This window comes from Platalea leucorodia (assembly GCF_965183815.1).
Source record: "Platalea leucorodia genome assembly, chromosome: 6".
Classification (NCBI taxonomy): domain Eukaryota; kingdom Metazoa; phylum Chordata; class Aves; order Pelecaniformes; family Threskiornithidae; genus Platalea; species Platalea leucorodia.
Window position 1 is genome coordinate 70,754,844 of NC_138828.1, and position 18,042 is coordinate 70,772,885.

General features: G+C 40.6%; 1 protein-coding gene across 4 annotated transcripts in view; it reads left to right on the forward strand.

Annotated features, from left to right (window-relative positions):
- Nucleotides 1-153: 153 nt before the first annotated feature.
- Nucleotides 154-18,042, forward strand: part of BOD1L1 (biorientation of chromosomes in cell division 1 like 1) — a 38,985-nt gene continuing 21,096 nt past the window's right edge. For all 4 annotated transcript variants that reach the window (XR_014228548.1, XR_014228549.1, XM_082315610.1 and 1 more), the window contains exons 1-10: nucleotides 154-662; nucleotides 1,146-1,270; nucleotides 2,613-2,803; nucleotides 4,032-4,652; nucleotides 5,137-5,286; nucleotides 6,669-6,838; nucleotides 7,937-8,060; nucleotides 8,425-8,569; nucleotides 9,247-9,322; nucleotides 10,229-16,382. Coding sequence is in view for 2 of the 4 variants with exons in the window: in XM_082315610.1 (XP_082171736.1) it covers nucleotides 456-662; nucleotides 1,146-1,270; nucleotides 2,613-2,803; nucleotides 4,032-4,652; nucleotides 5,137-5,286; nucleotides 6,669-6,838; nucleotides 7,937-8,060; nucleotides 8,425-8,569; nucleotides 9,247-9,322; nucleotides 10,229-16,382 (7,963 nt within the window). In the remaining 2 variants the exon portion in view is untranslated. The remainder of the gene's footprint in view (nucleotides 663-1,145; nucleotides 1,271-2,612; nucleotides 2,804-4,031; nucleotides 4,653-5,136; nucleotides 5,287-6,668; nucleotides 6,839-7,936; nucleotides 8,061-8,424; nucleotides 8,570-9,246; nucleotides 9,323-10,228; nucleotides 16,383-18,042) is intronic.

The window sequence follows — 18,042 nt, forward strand, 5'->3', positions numbered from 1 at the left end:
GCCGGGCGGCGGGAGGCCGGGGCGGCGGGCGCCCCCGCGCTGCCCGCAGCGCCCCTTCGGGGCCGCGCGGCGCGGGGGCCGCCGGCGAAGGCGGGCGGGGGCTGAGGGCCGCCGCGGCCGCCCGCCTCCCCCGCCCCCCCCCCCCCCGTCCCGCGCTGCCGGCTCGGGGCCCCACTGGAGCGGGCCGCGAGCGGCTCCGCCCCCCTCCGTCCCCTTAAAGGGCCCGCGGCTGCTGCGCGCGGCTCCGCCAGTGCTCGCCTGGCGCCGATGGCGCCGCTCTCGGCGGCGGCGTCCCTGCCTCCCTCCTCGTCGCCGGCCGCTTCCTCCCTCCGTTCCCTTTCGCTTCCGGGGTCAGCGCTGCCGCGGCCGCTGCTCGGTAACAAGCCCCGTCCCGGGGCCCGGCCGGGAGAGCCGGCAGCCGCGCTCCGCGCAGGCCGCGCCGCCCCGCCGCCCCCATGGCCAGCAACCCTCAGCCGCAGCCCCCGCCGCCTCCGCCCCCGCCGCCGCCCCCTCAGCAGCCGCCGCCGCTGCCGGGGGCCGGGGCCGCCGTGGCGGGCGGCGCGGCCGAGCCCGAGCTGGTCTCCATGATCGTCAACCACCTCAAGAGCCAGGGGCTCTTCGACCAGTTCCGCCGCGACTGCCTGGCCGACGTGGACACCAAGGTGGGGGCGGGCGGGCCCGGCGGCCGGCGCCTCGGGGGGGGTCCCGGCGCCCCGCCGCTGGCGCGCCCCGGGCTCCGGCAGGTCGGGGGCGGGCCGGGCTCGCCCGAGAGCGGCGGGGCCCGGCCCGGGGGTGGCGGGGGAGTGCGCCCCGCTCTCGGGGGCGGGGAGCGGCAGCCCGGGCCCGCGCGGGGCTCCGGCTCGGCTCTCGGCCCCAGGGCTCCTCCCGGCGCCCCCGGGGGCAGAGCCGGCGCCCCGGTGTTCGGCGGGCCGGCGGTGCCGGCCGGCGGTGCCAGCGCGCCGGGGCCGGCGGCGGGTTCTGGCGGTGCGGGCGCGTTTAGCGCGCTGTGATCGCCGCGCGGGAGCGGGGGCGCCGTCCGCGGGCTGGGGCGGCCCGGCGGGGCTCCCGCCTCGGCAGCCCGGCCTGCGGGAGGGTGCCGGCTCGTCGAAACCCTCCTGCCCAACCCCTCTGTTCTTGCCTTCTAGCCTGCCTACCAGAATCTGAGACAGCGCGTTGACAACTTTGTTTCCAATCATTTGGCAACTCATACCTGGAGTCCTCATCTCAACAAGAACCAGCTGAGAAATAACATTAGGCAGCAGGTTCTCAAGTAAGTGACAGCTCTGGGTTTTCTCTCTGGGCATGTGCTCATGTACCGCAATAGGTGGCGGGGGCTCTAGGTCAATTGTAGAGTGTCTGCGAGTGTCTGCTTTCTTCAGAGAAACTTCTGAAGAAGCTTTTTTTTAAGCATTTAAAACATGGTGTTATTTCAGATAGCAGCTCGCCATCAGCAGTAGTCAGAATTAGACTGCAAATATTATTTTGTCTGATCCAAGTTGATGCAGGGGTGAAAAGCTTGTTTCTGACTTGGGACATAACACCCTAGCTAAGGTCTATCTTTACTGTTTCTTTTAAGGGAAATATTAATAAAATTGTTCTTACCATCAAGTTTTGAGCTAAGGAAAATTAAAAGGATTTGACAAACTAAGCTCTGTAGAGTGCAAAGCTAAATTCACAAAACGAAAAAATGGATGTAAATCTAGCTAGACAGAGAAAAGATTTTTCAGAACTGCTGTTATGTCAAAATGATGTCAAACACTTACCCGCTGTTACATTATTTCATGAGGGTTCCTCTAGTTTTTCTTCTCAAGAATTAGAGTCATAAGAAACGTTAGGAAATTTCTTCAAAGTAGCATGAGTTTGGTCACTAAATTGGGTCAAACAAGGCATTTGGGAACAAACATTCAGTTATGCTGTAGTGGTACCATTGATAACTGGTACTGAGGAGCTATTTTGTTTGGGGGGAGGGGAGCGGTTGTTGTTTGGGGTTTTTTTTTAGTTCTTTTTAAAGAAGTAATGAGGACAAGAGACAATATAGGTTCCACAAAACATTACAGGGGTCTAGAGGGAACACATAGATATAAAGCTCTCTATTGCCATTTATTTGATTTTACTGAAGATTAAGGGTGTTCTGTAAAGCTGCAGAACTCTGAGGTGTCACGCTGTGTTGGGTAGAAAGTAACTTAAGGTGGTGATGACTGGTCTGGTACTCATTTGTCTGTCATGCCTTCTATAGTTCATCTGTTTTATGCCATGGGAAATGATAACATCAGGTTTCTTCTTAATTTTTTCCAGAACTGTCACTTTTACAGTTAGATAATATTTGCAGGCATAACCAGTAATGACATAACAACAGACTGTTTACTGTGTTAACTCCATGCGGTTGGATTGCTTTGTTTCTCTAGTATTTTTTAATTAGTTCATAAGGCATAGAGAGAGCTGTTGAAATACAGGCAGTTGGCTAAATACATAGCTGCAGTGATGCTCAGAAAATGTTAGTGCTTCACTGGGGTTTCTAAGAGTGTTTACATCACATCTACATGAATACGTTTCACTAAGATATTCTTGAAAAGTCATTTTTCTTATTAAGTATTCATGTAACTTTTTTCCAGGTCTGGAATGTTGGAATCTGGAATTGACAGAATTATTTCTCAGGTTGTGGACCCAAAGATCAACCACACATTCAGACCTCAGGTGGAAAAAGCTGTCCATGAATTTTTAGCCACGTTGAATCACAAAGAGGAGGCAGGTCCCAGTACAGCTCCAAGCGAGGAGAAAACTGATGCTTCTATTACAGTACAAGGTATTCTATCATTTCTCTGAGTAGCCTATTAACAAAAATTTGTTTTTCGAGAGAGCAGAAACATTGACTAGGTTAGCTGCTAGCACAAAATTGTTAGCATCAGTATTAAGCTGAGCTCCAGGCAGCATACCATAATACTTGCCTCTTACTGTACGTGTAAAGGTAGAAGGCAAGAGAGATGTCGCCCTGTACCACCATGTCACTCTGTAACTTCTGCTTGTGGTTACAAGGGATTGGTTCACGGTAGTGAAAAAAGTTGGTCTCAGGGTTCGGCCCTCTAAGTACTATTGGATCAGATAAGACATAGCTGTAAGAGAAGAATGATTCAATTCTTTTATGCGTTGGTAGATCAGAAAAAAATTACCTATGAGACAGTTATGTGTCTTAATGCAGTTGCTGTGTGCAGTAAAATTTGAATGGCTGAAGTCCTCTCGGGAGCTTAAGTTCTACTGTAAACCAGCCAATCTTTGGTTTGTTTATAAACACGGCACTTTTTCTTCATGGTTTTCATTTATGTTGCCTGGTATCGACTTCTAAACACTCCTGCAGGTAATTGTCTATTCTTTCCCTTCCTAAGAGACTCCACAGCAGTCCATCTATTTGTAACCAGACCCTTTATTTAAATCCTAGCCCTTTTCCTGTGAGGCCCACTTCCTTTAAAGTACATGGGTTAACAAGCCAGCTGCAGCTCTTAGTGCTAGTCCAGTTAACCCTTTCTCATCCATCCTCAGAGTTGCTTCTAAGAGGATGGGAAAGTGATAAGGTATTTCTGATAGTCCTGTTGTTATATAATCAATATGCTGAGTCCATTTTCCATCTTGTTTATGGAGACACCAGAGGTATGAAATACAGACTTTCTGCTGCAGTATTCTATATTGTGCTTCTCCAGTCATCATCCACTTGGGAAGATGGTAGAGTTGAACAAGGATTGTGTTCTGAACATCCTTTCCGTAGACAACCCCTGCTTACAGCAGTATGTCACAGAGCAAAATGAATCTCCGGTAATCAGATCATAATTGCTGCAGGGATGCAACTTCTTGTTCTTTTTTTTTTTTTCCTTTTTTAAAACCAAAATCTCTAAATGCAAAGTTAGTCAAACCTTTTAGTTAATTTCACTTATTTTAAATAGAGTAATTATTCTTTTTTCTTTCACTTGCTTAACATTCTATCTGAACGGAATTATGGAAACTAAGATGAACTAAAACTGTTTTCTTTCTTACTGTTGAAGGTGTCTCTGCTACAGCTCCTAGTGGCAACGTAGCTAGTGATGCAATGTCCATTTTGGAAACAATAACTTCTCTTAACCAAGAGGCAAGTGCTGCCAGGGCTTCAACAGAGAACTCAAATCCCAAGAACAATGACAAAGTTGCAAAAAGACTCTCATCTCAGCAGAGTGTGGATGGTGGCACTGATAGAGAGAGAAATGCGGAGGACTTGCCAGACAGAGAGAAAGCAATTTCGGATCCTTCTGGAGAAGGGGCTGAAACATTTGCAAAGTGTGAAGATTTAAATGAGCTTCCCTGCCAAAGTGAAGAAATAAAAAATTCAGCAAAGGATACTAATAATTTGACTTTTACAAGTAAAGAAATTCAACAGGAAAGTGAAGAACAAAAGAGTAAATTACTAGATAAAAGTGACAAGAAACCAGACAGTAGTGAAAAAGGTGAAAGAAGAAAAGAGAAGAAGGAAAAACTTGACAAGAAGTCTGACCATTCAAAGAAAAGTGATGATACTACAAAGTCGAAAGAAGAAAAGCAAGCAAGAGAGTTGGAACCAGTGAAACAGTTAGTTCCAGAAAAAAATAGCAATAAACATAAAACAACTGAAAGCACTAAAGAAACTAAAGAAGGTATGGTGTGGGCAATGCTCTTCCTTAAATATGGGTATGGGGTCTTTCTTTAAGTGTATTCAGGAGTTGAATCAGAAGTATATTTGGAATGCAGGTTCTCTGTTAGTTCTGGCAGATTTGCCTAGCTAGCAGCATCTCGGTCTTAGTTCATCTCCCTTAACTGAGGTACCCACATTAGGAATCAGGTGAGCTTGGATTCCTCAAGTGTGTGATTGGTCATCTGCCTTACTCTGGCAAGTTCTCTCAATGATTCCAGTCTGCATTTAAAGTTTTTAGTTGTACCTCGGGGTGATTTTTGTTTTGAGTAAACCAGAGTTAGCTTAATAACATTTCATTAAGGTGTTACAAATTTATTATTTTATTCCTATTTATTGTTCTTCAGATAATTTTGTTTTCAGTGGCAAAATCACTGTTTGGTAAGAAAAGTTTCTCAAATACAGTGTGCTGCATTACAGCCCTTTCTTTCTATTTTTTCCTTTGCAAGAAAATACATCAGTAGATTCAGATATGGATGTACTCAGTGACATCACTGTCAGCTCTGTCCATACCAGTGACCTTTCTTCCTTTGAAGAGGAGAGTGAAGAAGAGACTGTAATGTCTGACAGTACTGAAGAGGGGGAGATCACATCAGATGGTAAAATAATGAGATCGTTAAGTAGCAAGAAAGAATATGCAACGCTGTTGTTGAGTGCGTCATATCATAAATTTGAGGTTTTGCAGTATGTTTTATTGTACTTATTTATGAGAAAGAGTTTGCATGTGGAATGGATAGTATTTGTGCAATTACAAAAGACGAGTAGTGGACATACTTTGAATATTTTTTTAATAGCTTGATATATTCTAAACATTGTAAATCTTATCTGTACTACAGTATTTCGTAGGCATCGTAATGGTAATGGATACGTCACTTTCACGTGTTTGTTTTTTTTTTTTTTTTTTTCCCTCTCCCTTCTGCCATGAATCTGGTATAACATTGGAGTGCTTTGTTTGTGACTCTAGGGTAGTGGCTGTAGCTGACTTTGCAGATCAGGTTGGTTTTAGAGCTTTAGGATTGCAGGGATTTCCAAATTCTACCTGGCCACAGTAGAAGGAACAGGATGGATCTAGCTTTAAGAGTCTGGATACACCAAATCTTTTCACTGACTGGGTTACCTTTTTGTGTGCTCTCTGTCTAGAGCAGACCTCAGACTCTGATTTCTGCGCCTATGTGGCTTTGCAGTTAATAAGACTTTCCACTTCATAATACAGAATGCCTTAGTACCTGAATGAGTTGTCTCTAGTATGCTGTGAGCTTATCTTTTCTGCTCTAAGAATATTATTTAGAAGCACTGAATTACTTGCATATTCTCTGGCCTTGGTGTTACCTTTAAACATGGCAGATTGTGTTCAGTCATGACTAAATATTTGTGAAGTGGAAACAAGCCTTAAGTATATTTCAGGGATCCAAATAGTTTGTAAAGTATGGAGCACAAGTGTTTTTGCTCTATTTCTAATAATCCTGATAAAACTGAAATAGATTTATTTATTTTTACTGGAATAATATTTACATGAGTATAAACAACTGTGTTTTGCGCATGTATTTCAGTAAGCCTATCTAGTTTTTATGTGCTCAAATATTGTACAAATTTTTTTGGTGTAGGGAAGCAGCTTCATTTAATACATAGCAGACATTATATTCTGACTTCTTGGGTGGTATTAACTACTAAGTAATATATGTAAAAAGGCAATGTGATTACAGGCAAGAGGGTAAGCCCGATTGTTGTACCCCAGTTTATTCTGGGGTTTGTATCTTGCAATTTTTTGCGTGAATGGTGTGCACTAACACATGAATATACCTTTCGAGTTCTCATAATCTAGTGATATTTTGATGTTAAAGGGCTTAATTTTCTTAACTGTTTGTTTTTAGTATAAATAATTGTTTATACATTTTGAGTAGCTTTGCCTTCTCAAAAGTTATGTTGAAAGCACTGCCCTAATTTATCAATATATCTCTACACTTCACTAACCTTTCTTCAGATGAAGAGGAGAAAAACAGTCAAAGTAAGACAAAGCCTCATGCTAATGAGCTGAGTGATGGGAAAGCCAAGCCTGTTCGTCATGCTTATGTTCGCAAGCCTTTCTTGTACTCCAAATACTTCAGTGATTCTGATGATGAACGAACTGTAGAACAACGCCGTCAGTCCATTGTAAGTGTGGATTTTGTTACTGCTTGCATTTTGGCTCCTTAAACTTGTCAGCAGAGAAATTCCACTTATTTGGTGGTGGTTTGTGAGGGGGAGTCTTCTGTTTCTTCTCACTTTATTTTTTTTTCCCTTGTGTTACAACTGCCCCTCCTTCAGACTTCCACCAATATTGCATGATCTGCTCTCCAGCGAAGTACTCTGCTAGTTATAGTTTGAAGGCTTCTGGTGGTGAATGACACACTTTTCCATCTTTTTCTCCCTGCTCTAAAATAAACAGTCTTTCGGTGTTGACAGAGGATTTACTAATTACATACAGTGTCTTTGCAGAATCACAGCAATAGGTGGATTCTTTCTCAACTGAGTGATTTGATAGGGAGAGTAAGAACTGCTGCATATATGAAAAACCTGGTCTTCAGTAGATTTAATGTATATAATGACAATTTGGGTGGAAAAAGTATCCCGTATCTGCCTGCAGCCTGCCTTCAATGGGGTTTTGTGTAGTTCGGGCTTATGTTGACTACTGCGGGCTACTTCATTGCATCATCTCTTCAAAAATATAGTTCTTGCTGTCTATGAAATCAGTAGTTTGTACCATGTCTGCAGCCACTGAGAATGGAAAGAGAGGTTTAAGCATGTTTACTGTGTTTTGTGGAAGAAGGACCAGCACACAGAAGAGGGTGCAGCAGTTCTTTTAGATCTTTTTCCTTTGGCTAAATATATAAATTTTTTATAGTTATATGTTAAATATATATATATAAATATATATATATATACACACACACACACTATGTATATGTTATATATACATATTGTATATATAAGTAAAATAAAAAGTAAGTACATTCTTTGAGAAGGTCTCATAGCCTCAGTCTGCAGTGTTAAGTGGCAGTGAAACTCTGGAACTCAGCTAGTTTCACTTCACGGAAGTATTAGAGGATTCCATTAACTTTCATATAGTGATTTCTAAGGACTATTTATTTTTCAGTTTGCCTCAAGCTACAATGCTCTGGTTTTTGTGGGTTTTAGATATATATTTGTAGTCAAAGAATACTGTTTGACCTAATGATAAGTTAATTGGTTGCCATGTTTCTGTATCTCCAGGCCAAAGAAAAAGAAGAGAGACTCCTAAGAAGACAAATTAACAGAGAGAGACTTGAAGAAAAACGTAAACAGAAGGCTGCAGAAAAAACAAAATCCCTGAAAACTGGAAATCAAAATGCTAAAGGTATGAGAAGTATAACATTAGCCCCTGCTGTCCTGCTCTCGCTCAGTTGCGCTCTCTGGAAAAAAATCATTCAGCTTAAAATATTGGTAATAGGTCTCTAGTCATTTCCCCTAAAAACCTGTCATTTCAAGTGATGTAACAAAAATATGTGTAATGCAAATTATTAATACAAAAGTCCATACTTTCACTTTTTCATATATTCTTTCATATATCATTACATTGCTTAAACGCAATGAATACCTACATACACTAGTATTCTCTGCTACGTATTAGTACTCTCTGTACTGCTTTCACTCACTTTTATAGCTGAAACAGTAATATAATGACATGCTTATGTATTTTACTATTTGTGTATTATTTTTAGGAAAAAGTGGCTTGAACTTAGAAGAACCTTCATCAAGAAGTCTTGAGCCAAAAGCTACTGGTACCAGCATTAAGGATGTGCTTAAAGAACAGAAATTTTTAGAAAAAAAAGTAGCCTTGAGCAGAAAACGAAAGAGAGATTCAAGGTATTTATGTATTTGCTCAAAAATAATAAAGTTTTGGACTATTCATTTTTACAGATTGAAAAGGTTATCTTCAACTTTGCAGTTAGCCTTACGCATTTTAACAATTTCCTCTTAAAATATTCACATAATTTTGTTGCTAATAAGGATGAAGTTCAGGCAGAAAATCAAATTATAGCTGCTTCAATATATTGCAGCTTAGACTGCAGTAGCAGCCTTTATGTGGCTTCTCACACACAGAATGGTAATAAAGGCATGAGAATGGAGAGCTTTTAGATGTTTGTGCATCTAAGGTGTCAGTCAACTTGGCTTGGTCTTTAAATTGATGTTTTACATAGATATGTACACATGTACTTATCTGTCTACATAAGGGTATATACGGGGCAAGGAGATCTCTTATCCGTCTTACAGGGACAACTGTAGTATTAATATTGTCATACTAACATTCTCCGCTTTAAAGCGCTGATGTCCAGAGGATATCTTTGAAGTTGGTACGCATAACTTTCCAAGAGAAAAAAGCTTGGACAAATTGGCCACTCAAAAGTTCTGTGATCATGTTCTATTTCAGTATTTTTAGTGTGCATTTCTCTCTCTTTCAGCTTTAAAAGCAGAAAGTTTACAAACCACTGTTAGGCTGATACTGATTTTTCTTTTTTTAATTGTCCAAATACCCGTTTCAGGCATGCTGAAGATGGCTGCAAAAAGAAATATGAGCCATCTGAAGAAGATTCTAAAGAAATGCAAAAGACAAATGAGGTATGTCTCTTAAATATAAACCTTATTATGATCTTTCTTTTTAATTGTAATAGTACTTGTTCATATGTCCATACCAAACTGCATAATATTGCATTCGTTCTTATTAATTATTTTTTTCCTGTTAGTTCTTTCAGTTGCGTTAGTGATTTGACATTGCTGTAGCAATGTTTTCTGAATTCCGGTAGCCGCTAGAATATATGGTCTAAGTATTTGGTGCTGATGCGTGTTGTAGTAGAACACAAGATATAGTTTAAGCCCTGTTCTGTGAAGCATGTTGGGTTTTTAAAAAGACCAAGTGTGTCCTATATGCAAAGACTTGAGGAGCTTGATCTATTTAAACTTCTCACTGGGAAGTTAAAGGAAAACTGAATGTAGTCCAAACACTAAAGGAAAGAGAGTGTTTATGGTGAGAGTTTTACCAACAACATTATTAACAAAAAAAAAGTGATAGTTGGAAGTTCAAATGGAAGTCTAGTTTTATCTTTTTCAGGTGTTGAGGTGTTGTTTGGTTTTGTTTCCGTTTGTTTTGTTTTTAAACAGACAGCATAATGGCTGTTTAAAGTAACTGATGGAGTACTTGAAATTGTGATTGTCCATTTAAAAATCCATTTAAATCACTTTAGACAGAAAACTCACTTTATAAAGAAAAGATACTCAAGTTCAAACAGGCTGCTTAAGTTTAACTTCTGCTTCTTTGGATTTTCCCACAATGGCAGATAGTTTAAGTGAAAATGGAAAGTTTCATTTTCTTACTGACTATATTTTAGGTGAATTTTCTTTACAATGTTAAGTGTATTCTCTGGTGTATTGTTTTTATGGAGAGTTTGCCCTTAACAATTTTATTTGGTCATGCAGTGAAGGAACTGGGTAACACTTGCTTATATATATAAAAACTTTCTTTTGTAGGCTTGTGAAAAAAATTCTTCCAAAGAATTGAAGCATAATCATGGGAAAAGTGAAATCTCTAAACAGCTTAGAAGACTTTCAGAATCAGTGCATTCAACTGAGGAAAGCAAAAGTGATTCTAAAGCAGAAAAAGAACATAAAAGAAAAACCTCCACCTCTCTTCAGGCTGAAGGAGCCCAGCAGGACAGTGAAACAAGGGATCCAAAAAGACAACTGGATAGAGCAGAAGTCAGTACTGAAGAACTACAGAAACAGAAATCCATATTTAAAAATGAAAAGCACCCCAAAAAAGATAGTGATACAGAAACTCAACATATGAGAAATGCTGCCAAAAAAGACACCAAGTCTTACAGAGATAAAAATGAAAAGGAAAGAACTGCTTTAGAAGATAAACTTTCTTTAAAGCACAAATATAAAGGAGACGGCATTCACAAATCAAGTGAAGATGTTGAACTCCATTCATTTGAGAGAAGTTTGAAGGGAGAGGATGGTGGTCAGAAACACAATCAACAAATAAAGGTTTCCTCAGATGACAAATCTGAAAGAAAAAGTAAACACCGAAGTGAACGGAAAATATCAGTAACAGGAAAAGATGGAAAAAATAGTTCTGAATCAACCTTAAAAGTTGAAGAATTGCTGCGTAAGGAAAATAAAAAAGATAGACATCTCTCAACCGAAAAATCAAGAGCAGAATACAAGTCCAAAAGGTCCCTGAGTGATTCTAGGCCACAGAAGGATTCCGTAAGTGCCTCAAAGCAACTTGCTTCTGCATCACACAGAAGGAGTGAAAGCTACTCGGAAGATAAACATGACATAGAATCAACTAACTCTGACGGTAACTTGAAACAAGAAGATGGTGTTCATAAAGATAGACGAAGATCTAAGAGCCTTGTAGAAGATAAGATTTTGTTAAAGTCTAAGTCAAAGAGTCACAGTAAACAATTCAAAGCATCTGAAACAGAATTACAGGAAAATTCGACCAAACAAGACACTGGTCAGAAACTAGACAAAGATAAGAGCATGGAAGAGAATGATTCCGATAAGCAACACAAATCCAAGAATGAAGACAAAGTTTTTGAGGAGAGTGGTGCTGAGTTTGAGCTTGTAAGTGGCACACAATCAACTCAGGGATCACAAAAAGACTTCAGCCACAGAGTTAAGTTACATTCTGGAGAAAGAGGGTCTGTAAAAGAGAAATATAGAGGTGAGAAAGATTTAAGCAATTCCAAACTAGAAAGAAGGTTCTCTGCTGAAGGTCACAAAAGCAGAAACTTAAAGCACAGCAACAAGGAAATAAAGAAGAAGGAAGAGAGTATCAAATTGGAAGATAAAGATATTAAAGAAATGGATAGTGGACATGAAAAAGTATTGAGCATCACAGTGGCAGTGGATAAAAAACAAAGTAAGAAGATATCCTGTGAAAATAGAAAAGGCAGCATATCAAACCAAGATTTACTTGGAGAGGAAAAGCAATCAGCTAGCACAACTGAAAGCAGCCATGCTCCAGCCCCTCAAAAGTCAAGTATGAATAATGATGACTTGCATTCTGGTCATGAGGAAGAGCTGATGGAACTTGATTTGAAACAAACAAAAGTAGAGGAAGCATCTAACATGGAAGGAAAAAACATTCAAAACTCACTCCAAGCCACAGATGCTGAGTATGCAGCAAAAGAAAAAATATCTCTCTCCCTTTCAAATAAGGAGTTAAAACACAGCTTGGCAGATCCTGAAGCTTGTGAATTGCAGTTTCTGCCTACAGCTGAAAAAACTGTTAAACAAGAAGATATCCCTAATAAACAAGTTGGTGCCTTAGACACTTTGTCCAAACAAGCTTCCATGGATCAAGGGCCCAATAAACAAGGGGCTTATAAAATGAGTGTCGTGTATGAAACAAGTGGTAGAATCTTACTGAATGTTCCCAGTAAGGATCAAGCTTCAGAAGATAGCAGAAGACCAAAGAATTTAAAAACTGTGATAAATTCTAATTCAGATGATGTTCCTTTAGCAATTAATTCTTCCAGAGAAGATGCTGCTGATGCAAAGTCCGTGGATATGGATATCTCAGATTTTACAGATTCCTTGGGTAGTATGTCTAAAGAATGCCATAATTCAGGTGGGGATTTATTTGAAGATACTTTCATTTTGAAGAATGATGCAGCACAAGTTGTATACATGGAGCAACAAGATAGTGCAGTGCTGAGTTCTATCATGAAAGACGATGGTGACAAGACCACTATGACAAACAGTATAGAAAAAGATATTGAGGTGCCCCAGCCTGATGAACAGGCAATGGAAGACAGTACAGCTGGGTTACCTAGTCAAGAAGATTATGATGAAGCAGCAAAGTTAGAAAGCACTCAGGGAAGTGAGTTGAAAATAAAAGAGGAAAACTTGATGACTGACATAACTGAAGATAGTGCAGATATAACAACGAAAGAACTTCTCCTAAAAAGAAAAGAAAGAGAGTGCTTGGATACAGATCCTTCCACAAAGGGAGAAAGAAGCACAATGATGGATAATGTGGAAAAGAACGAGGTGCATGACATTGATGATATGATACAATCTTCTTCTGTGTTAGTGCCTGAAAGAGTTCCTAAGGAAACAGCCAAAGGCTGTGTTATAGCCAGTGGGCATGAAGGGAATGGTGTGATTGGCACGGAAGATAAAAATGAAAGCAGTGCAGTAGGTACCAGTGCAGGAAGTAGTAAACTTAGTTTGTTGTACAGCAGCCTACAAACAACTCCGGCCACTGTGATAGGAACTAGCACAGAAAAGATCATTGAGAGCACTGTAATGGCCACAAGTACAGGAGAAGAAAGAGCTGAGGGTGCATCGCATTCTGAAAAGGACAGTGATGCTACAACCACTTGCTCAGAAGAAGAAAGTGAGGTGACGGTAATCTGCACAAGCATAGAAGCTGATGAAGGTTTCACAACAGGCATATGGGTAAAAAGTAGTGAGGACGGCAGTTTCATCACAGGAGCAGATGTTGGTGAGTGTACTGTTGCGGCAGCTGAAGAAGGTGGTGGCAGCGTTGTCACTGAAGGATTAGCAGAAAGTGAAGGCTTCCTAACAAGTACAGAAGGAGAAGAAAATGGTGACTGTACCATGGTTGATGCAGAAGAAAGTGGTAAGGATTCAGTCAATGCAAGTGGCGTAGAAATTGAAGACAGTGTGAACAGTGCTGGGGCAGAAGAAAAAGATGATGCTGTGACTAGTGCAGGCTCTGAAGAAAAGCGAAAGACCTCAACTTGTGTAGATACGGGCAAATTTGAAAGTTCTGTATCCTGCTTAGGTGAAGTGGAGAGCGATGGTGCTGTAACTAGTGCAGGGACAGAAACAGGTGAAGGGTCGACAAGTGGTGACAGTACAGGTGAATTTAGGGGCAGTGTGAGAGCTGGCCAAGTAAAAGAACATGAAGGTACTGTGACGTGCACAGGGGCAGAAGAAAGAGGTCATAACTTCATCATCTGCTCAGTGACTGGTACGGATGCCCAAGGAGAAAGCACTGTAACTGGTGCGTGTATTGCCATGGTCACAAACAACAGTGCCACAACTGGAACTAGTGGTGACAAATCTGAGGATACTGTAAATGGTGAAAGCGCAGTGACCAGCACAGGCATAACTCCTGAAGATGATGCTGAAATTTCAGTAGTCTGCACAGGGCTAGAAGACAGCAATGAGGGGTTTGCAGTTTGTTTAGAAGCTGAAAAATGTGGAAGTCTAATGGACAGTACAAGGGCAAAGGAAGAAGCCAATATCACTATGGTCAGCGTAGGTCCATGTGATGATGAAGGTTTTGTGACTAGTACAGGCTCAAAAGAAGAGGATGAAGAAGGTGAGGGCATTGTGACCAGTACAGGAAGAGGAAATGAAGAAAATGAGCATGCTTCTACTTGTACAGGAATGGAAAGTGAAAATGCACTGATTTGTATAGGTGCAGAAGAAGGTGAAAGTTCCATTATCTGCATAGTTGCTGAACAAATGGAAGCTGAGTCAGGAGTGGCTGGCACAAATATAAATAAGCTTACTGTTGACAGCATGATGAGTGCAGAGAAAGAAGCTAATTGTGGCACAAACTGCAAAAATGCTAAAGGGATTGTTGAAAGCAGTGTAACCAGTGCAAGTGCTGCAGATGAGGGCACCTTGACTACGCATATAGGAAAGCATGAAGGTACATTGATTCCACTGGATGCCGAGGAATGCGAGGGTCCCATGACTAGTGCTATGGCAGTGCAAGAGAAGAGTCAGTCTGGCGCTGAAGGCGAACATGAGAATGCCATGACTTCCTTTGGCAGCCAAGAACTTGATGCCTCTATAAGTAGTGCAGTTCCAACAGAAGATGAGAATTCTCTTATTCCTACTGACAGAGAAGAAAAAGTAAAAGGTGATATAATCTCTACCAGTACAGTGGAAGAAAGTGATGCTCCCTTACATTCAGCCATGGATGCTGAGGAAGGTCCACTTGCTGTTGCAAGAGCAAATGAAAGTGGGGAAAGCTCTATGATCTTAATAGACACTGAAGACACAGAGGTGCCTATGCCCAGTACAGCTGCAGAGTTTAAAGAGTGTGTGCATACTTGTAGCAGTAAGCAGGAGAAAGATGAGTGCACTATGATTTCCACCAGTATTGTGGAAGAATTTGAGGCTCCTATGTCAAGTGCAGCTATTGAATATGATGGTCAGCTCCCCTCTGTGAAAACGGAAGAAATAAATGAGAATGCTATGGTTTCTATAGATATGGAAATATATGAGGTTCCCATGCCCAGTGAATCCAGTGCTGGAGGAGATGATAATGATGATGATGATGGCAGTCACCCCACTGCTAGCAGTAAGGAAGAAAAAGATGAGTGTGCTATGATTTCCACAAGTGTTGTGGAAGAACAAGTAATCCTAATGTCAGGTGAAGTCACAGAAGAGGCAATCCAACATGTGTCAGACACAGAGTCAAAAAATGAAACGGTAATGATCTCTACAAGTACAGCAGAATGTTTTGAAGCACCTATGTCTAGTGTAGCTGTGCAAGATGAAAACAAACTCACTGCTTCAGAAACAGAAGGAAGATATGAAGCTGCTATGATCACTACAAGCATGACAGAAGAATGTGAAATAGTCCTGATCAGTGCAGCACCACAAGCTGAAAGTCAGCTTATTGTAGCAGAAGGAGACGAAGAGGCCATTATCTCTCCAAATGCATCAGAGGAATGTAAGATTGTGGAGACCACTGCAACTGTAGATGAGCAGTTTGAACTAGCCGCTTTCAATGCAGACGCAAAAAGCAAAGGTTCTGTGATTTTTGTGGGAGAATGTGGAGCTCCTGTGCTGAGGGTTGCCACCAACAGTGAAGATCAACACGCTGCTTCGAGTCTAGGAGATAAGGAGGAGGGGGCAGTGATCACTCTGAGCACAATGGAAGAATGTGACAGTCTCTTCACCTTTACAGTCATAGAAGAAAGTCAACTTGCTGCTGAGAGTACAGAAGTAAAAGACAAAAGTGAGGAAATTTTTAATACTGCTAACCAGATCGAATGCATCCTATCAACTACAGGCCCAGAAAAAAGCAGTAATTCTTTGCTTGTCATTGATAGAGAGAACGAGACGCATGAGAGTGGTGTGAGGGGAGAATCAGCAGCATCTCAGACCACAGTAGACAGTGAAATCACAGAAACAGATGAAAATTCAGTGAACCTCATGAGTGTAGATGAAGCCCTTTGTGTGGAGATTAGTACAGAGACTGCTGTGAGTCCAAGTCCTTCAGAGGCAAGTGAGGATGATGAGCAAGCTGAAGATGTTTTGCATGAGGATGTTACATCAGAACTCTCTTGTATGATTTCGGAAGCAGCAGTAGAGAGTGAAACTCTAAGGAATGTAAGCTATAAATTTAACTCAAACTTGCTTTTAGAAAGTGACTTTTCTGAAATAAGGACTCCCCTGCCTAGGGCACAGGCTCTTTCCTTAGTTTCTGCAAATGAAGTGACTGTAAATACCAACGATGGTGAAGTGACAATAGAAGCAGAATTGGGGGAAAAAAGTGACTTCCCTGTGTTGCATGTAGAAGAGTTATATGGCAGTGATGACAAAACAAACTTGGTCAAAATAGATGATATTGGAATTGAAGTTACTTTTCAAAAAAGTAACACAACCTTTAATTCAGGTGAGGATTTCTTTTTCTTTTTTTTTAAACTCTTCAGTTTATAAGCTGTCATAAATAGATACATTTTACTATGATTACAGTTAGAAATAACTTATGCTGTTCAAATATACCTGATTTCTTTGTTGGTTGCAAAATAACTATTAGTAATATATTTAAGAATTGGTGACAAATATTTAAATAAGCATGTGATTTTGGGAAGTGTAGGAGTGACTGAACACAATTATCTGAGTTATGTTGGAAAAGAATTAAATGTTATTAGAGTGCAAAAAAGTTATTAAAATACATTGACTTAAAATTGTGAGCTAATACATGAAGTGGTTTGCAAGGGGTAGTTACTGTGGAGCTACAGATGGGTTTTGTTATTAACATGTTTTGAAATTCAAAAATGCTTTTATAGGAAAGAGGATACATTTCATTAGACGTATGTTCAACATTTTAAAAAGGTAATTTCTTAGTAATTTTGAAGGTTAAGAGTGGCCATCCTTAATCATAACCACGTTTTTTCTCTGCATGGTTATTTAATGGTCATATTCAGATTCACTCTCTTATGCTGAATTTTGTATTGTGAATACACTTGAAATGGTCCTCCTTCGTGTTACAAAGGAATCAAACAGACATCCTAAATAAAGGAGTATTTTAAGTAAGCAATGATGATAGGTGTCTATTTTAAATAGAAAACTTAAGTTATGATAGTATATGACATTAAGGATATCATATTTTATTTCCAGATCCATTTTTCTGGAAGCTAACATTTGAAATGAACTTGCATGGTTGCTAGTTCCTAAAATACCGTGTAATGAACATCCTGCTGTTTTCAGCCTTTCTCCTCTTTGACCCTCCAGAGTAGTTGAAGCACCAAGTTTATGAAAAGTAATAAATTCTGTAGATGCCATAATGAAGTCAAGATTATGACTTCATTACAAATTTTGGAGAAATTAAACTGTAGAAAAATAGTAGAGGAATCTGTTTATTTTTTGTTTACACCAAAGGAAGTGGAATGATGCTGATCAAGTACTACTTTTTAAACCTTTTCCTTCTGATGTCTTTCTTTGCTATTATTTCAAAAAACATTTTATAATGTGAGTTTATAATGTGAGCCAACCTCAAAGGTTGGCTTTATTCTCTAGTTTTATTGATATTTGGGGTGAGAAAGCTCACTCTGCAGATTTTTGGATCTTAGGAATTTGTCAAGGAAAGATGCCGATCTAGTAAACTTGAAAAATGTTATTCAGTATTTATACAAGAGACAAACATGAGCCATGAAAATGTGAACTGCCACACTAAAGTATTTCTGTCTTGGTGCTTTGCTCAATCCTTGTTGTCCCTTGATGTAGCCTCTGTAAGTACCAGTGGTAATGGTAGTCTTACTCTGGACCGCAACCACAATTTAATCACTTCACATGCATCATTGATGAATTATCATGTTATAACTATTTCTTTTTGTTTAGGAAAAGCTATATAAACAGGCTTCTGAAATGGGTGTCCAAAAAGTCTATAGAAGTCATATGAAGATGCTGTCTGCATGGCCTCTTTTTCAGATGTTATCAGCTACAGCTGTTCCCATGGGGAATGAAATGGATGGGGTTTTCTGAAATTACATTCACACTAACAGGAGCTACTGAGTTTTCAGTCTCTATGGAAATTGGATAATTTCAGTGGT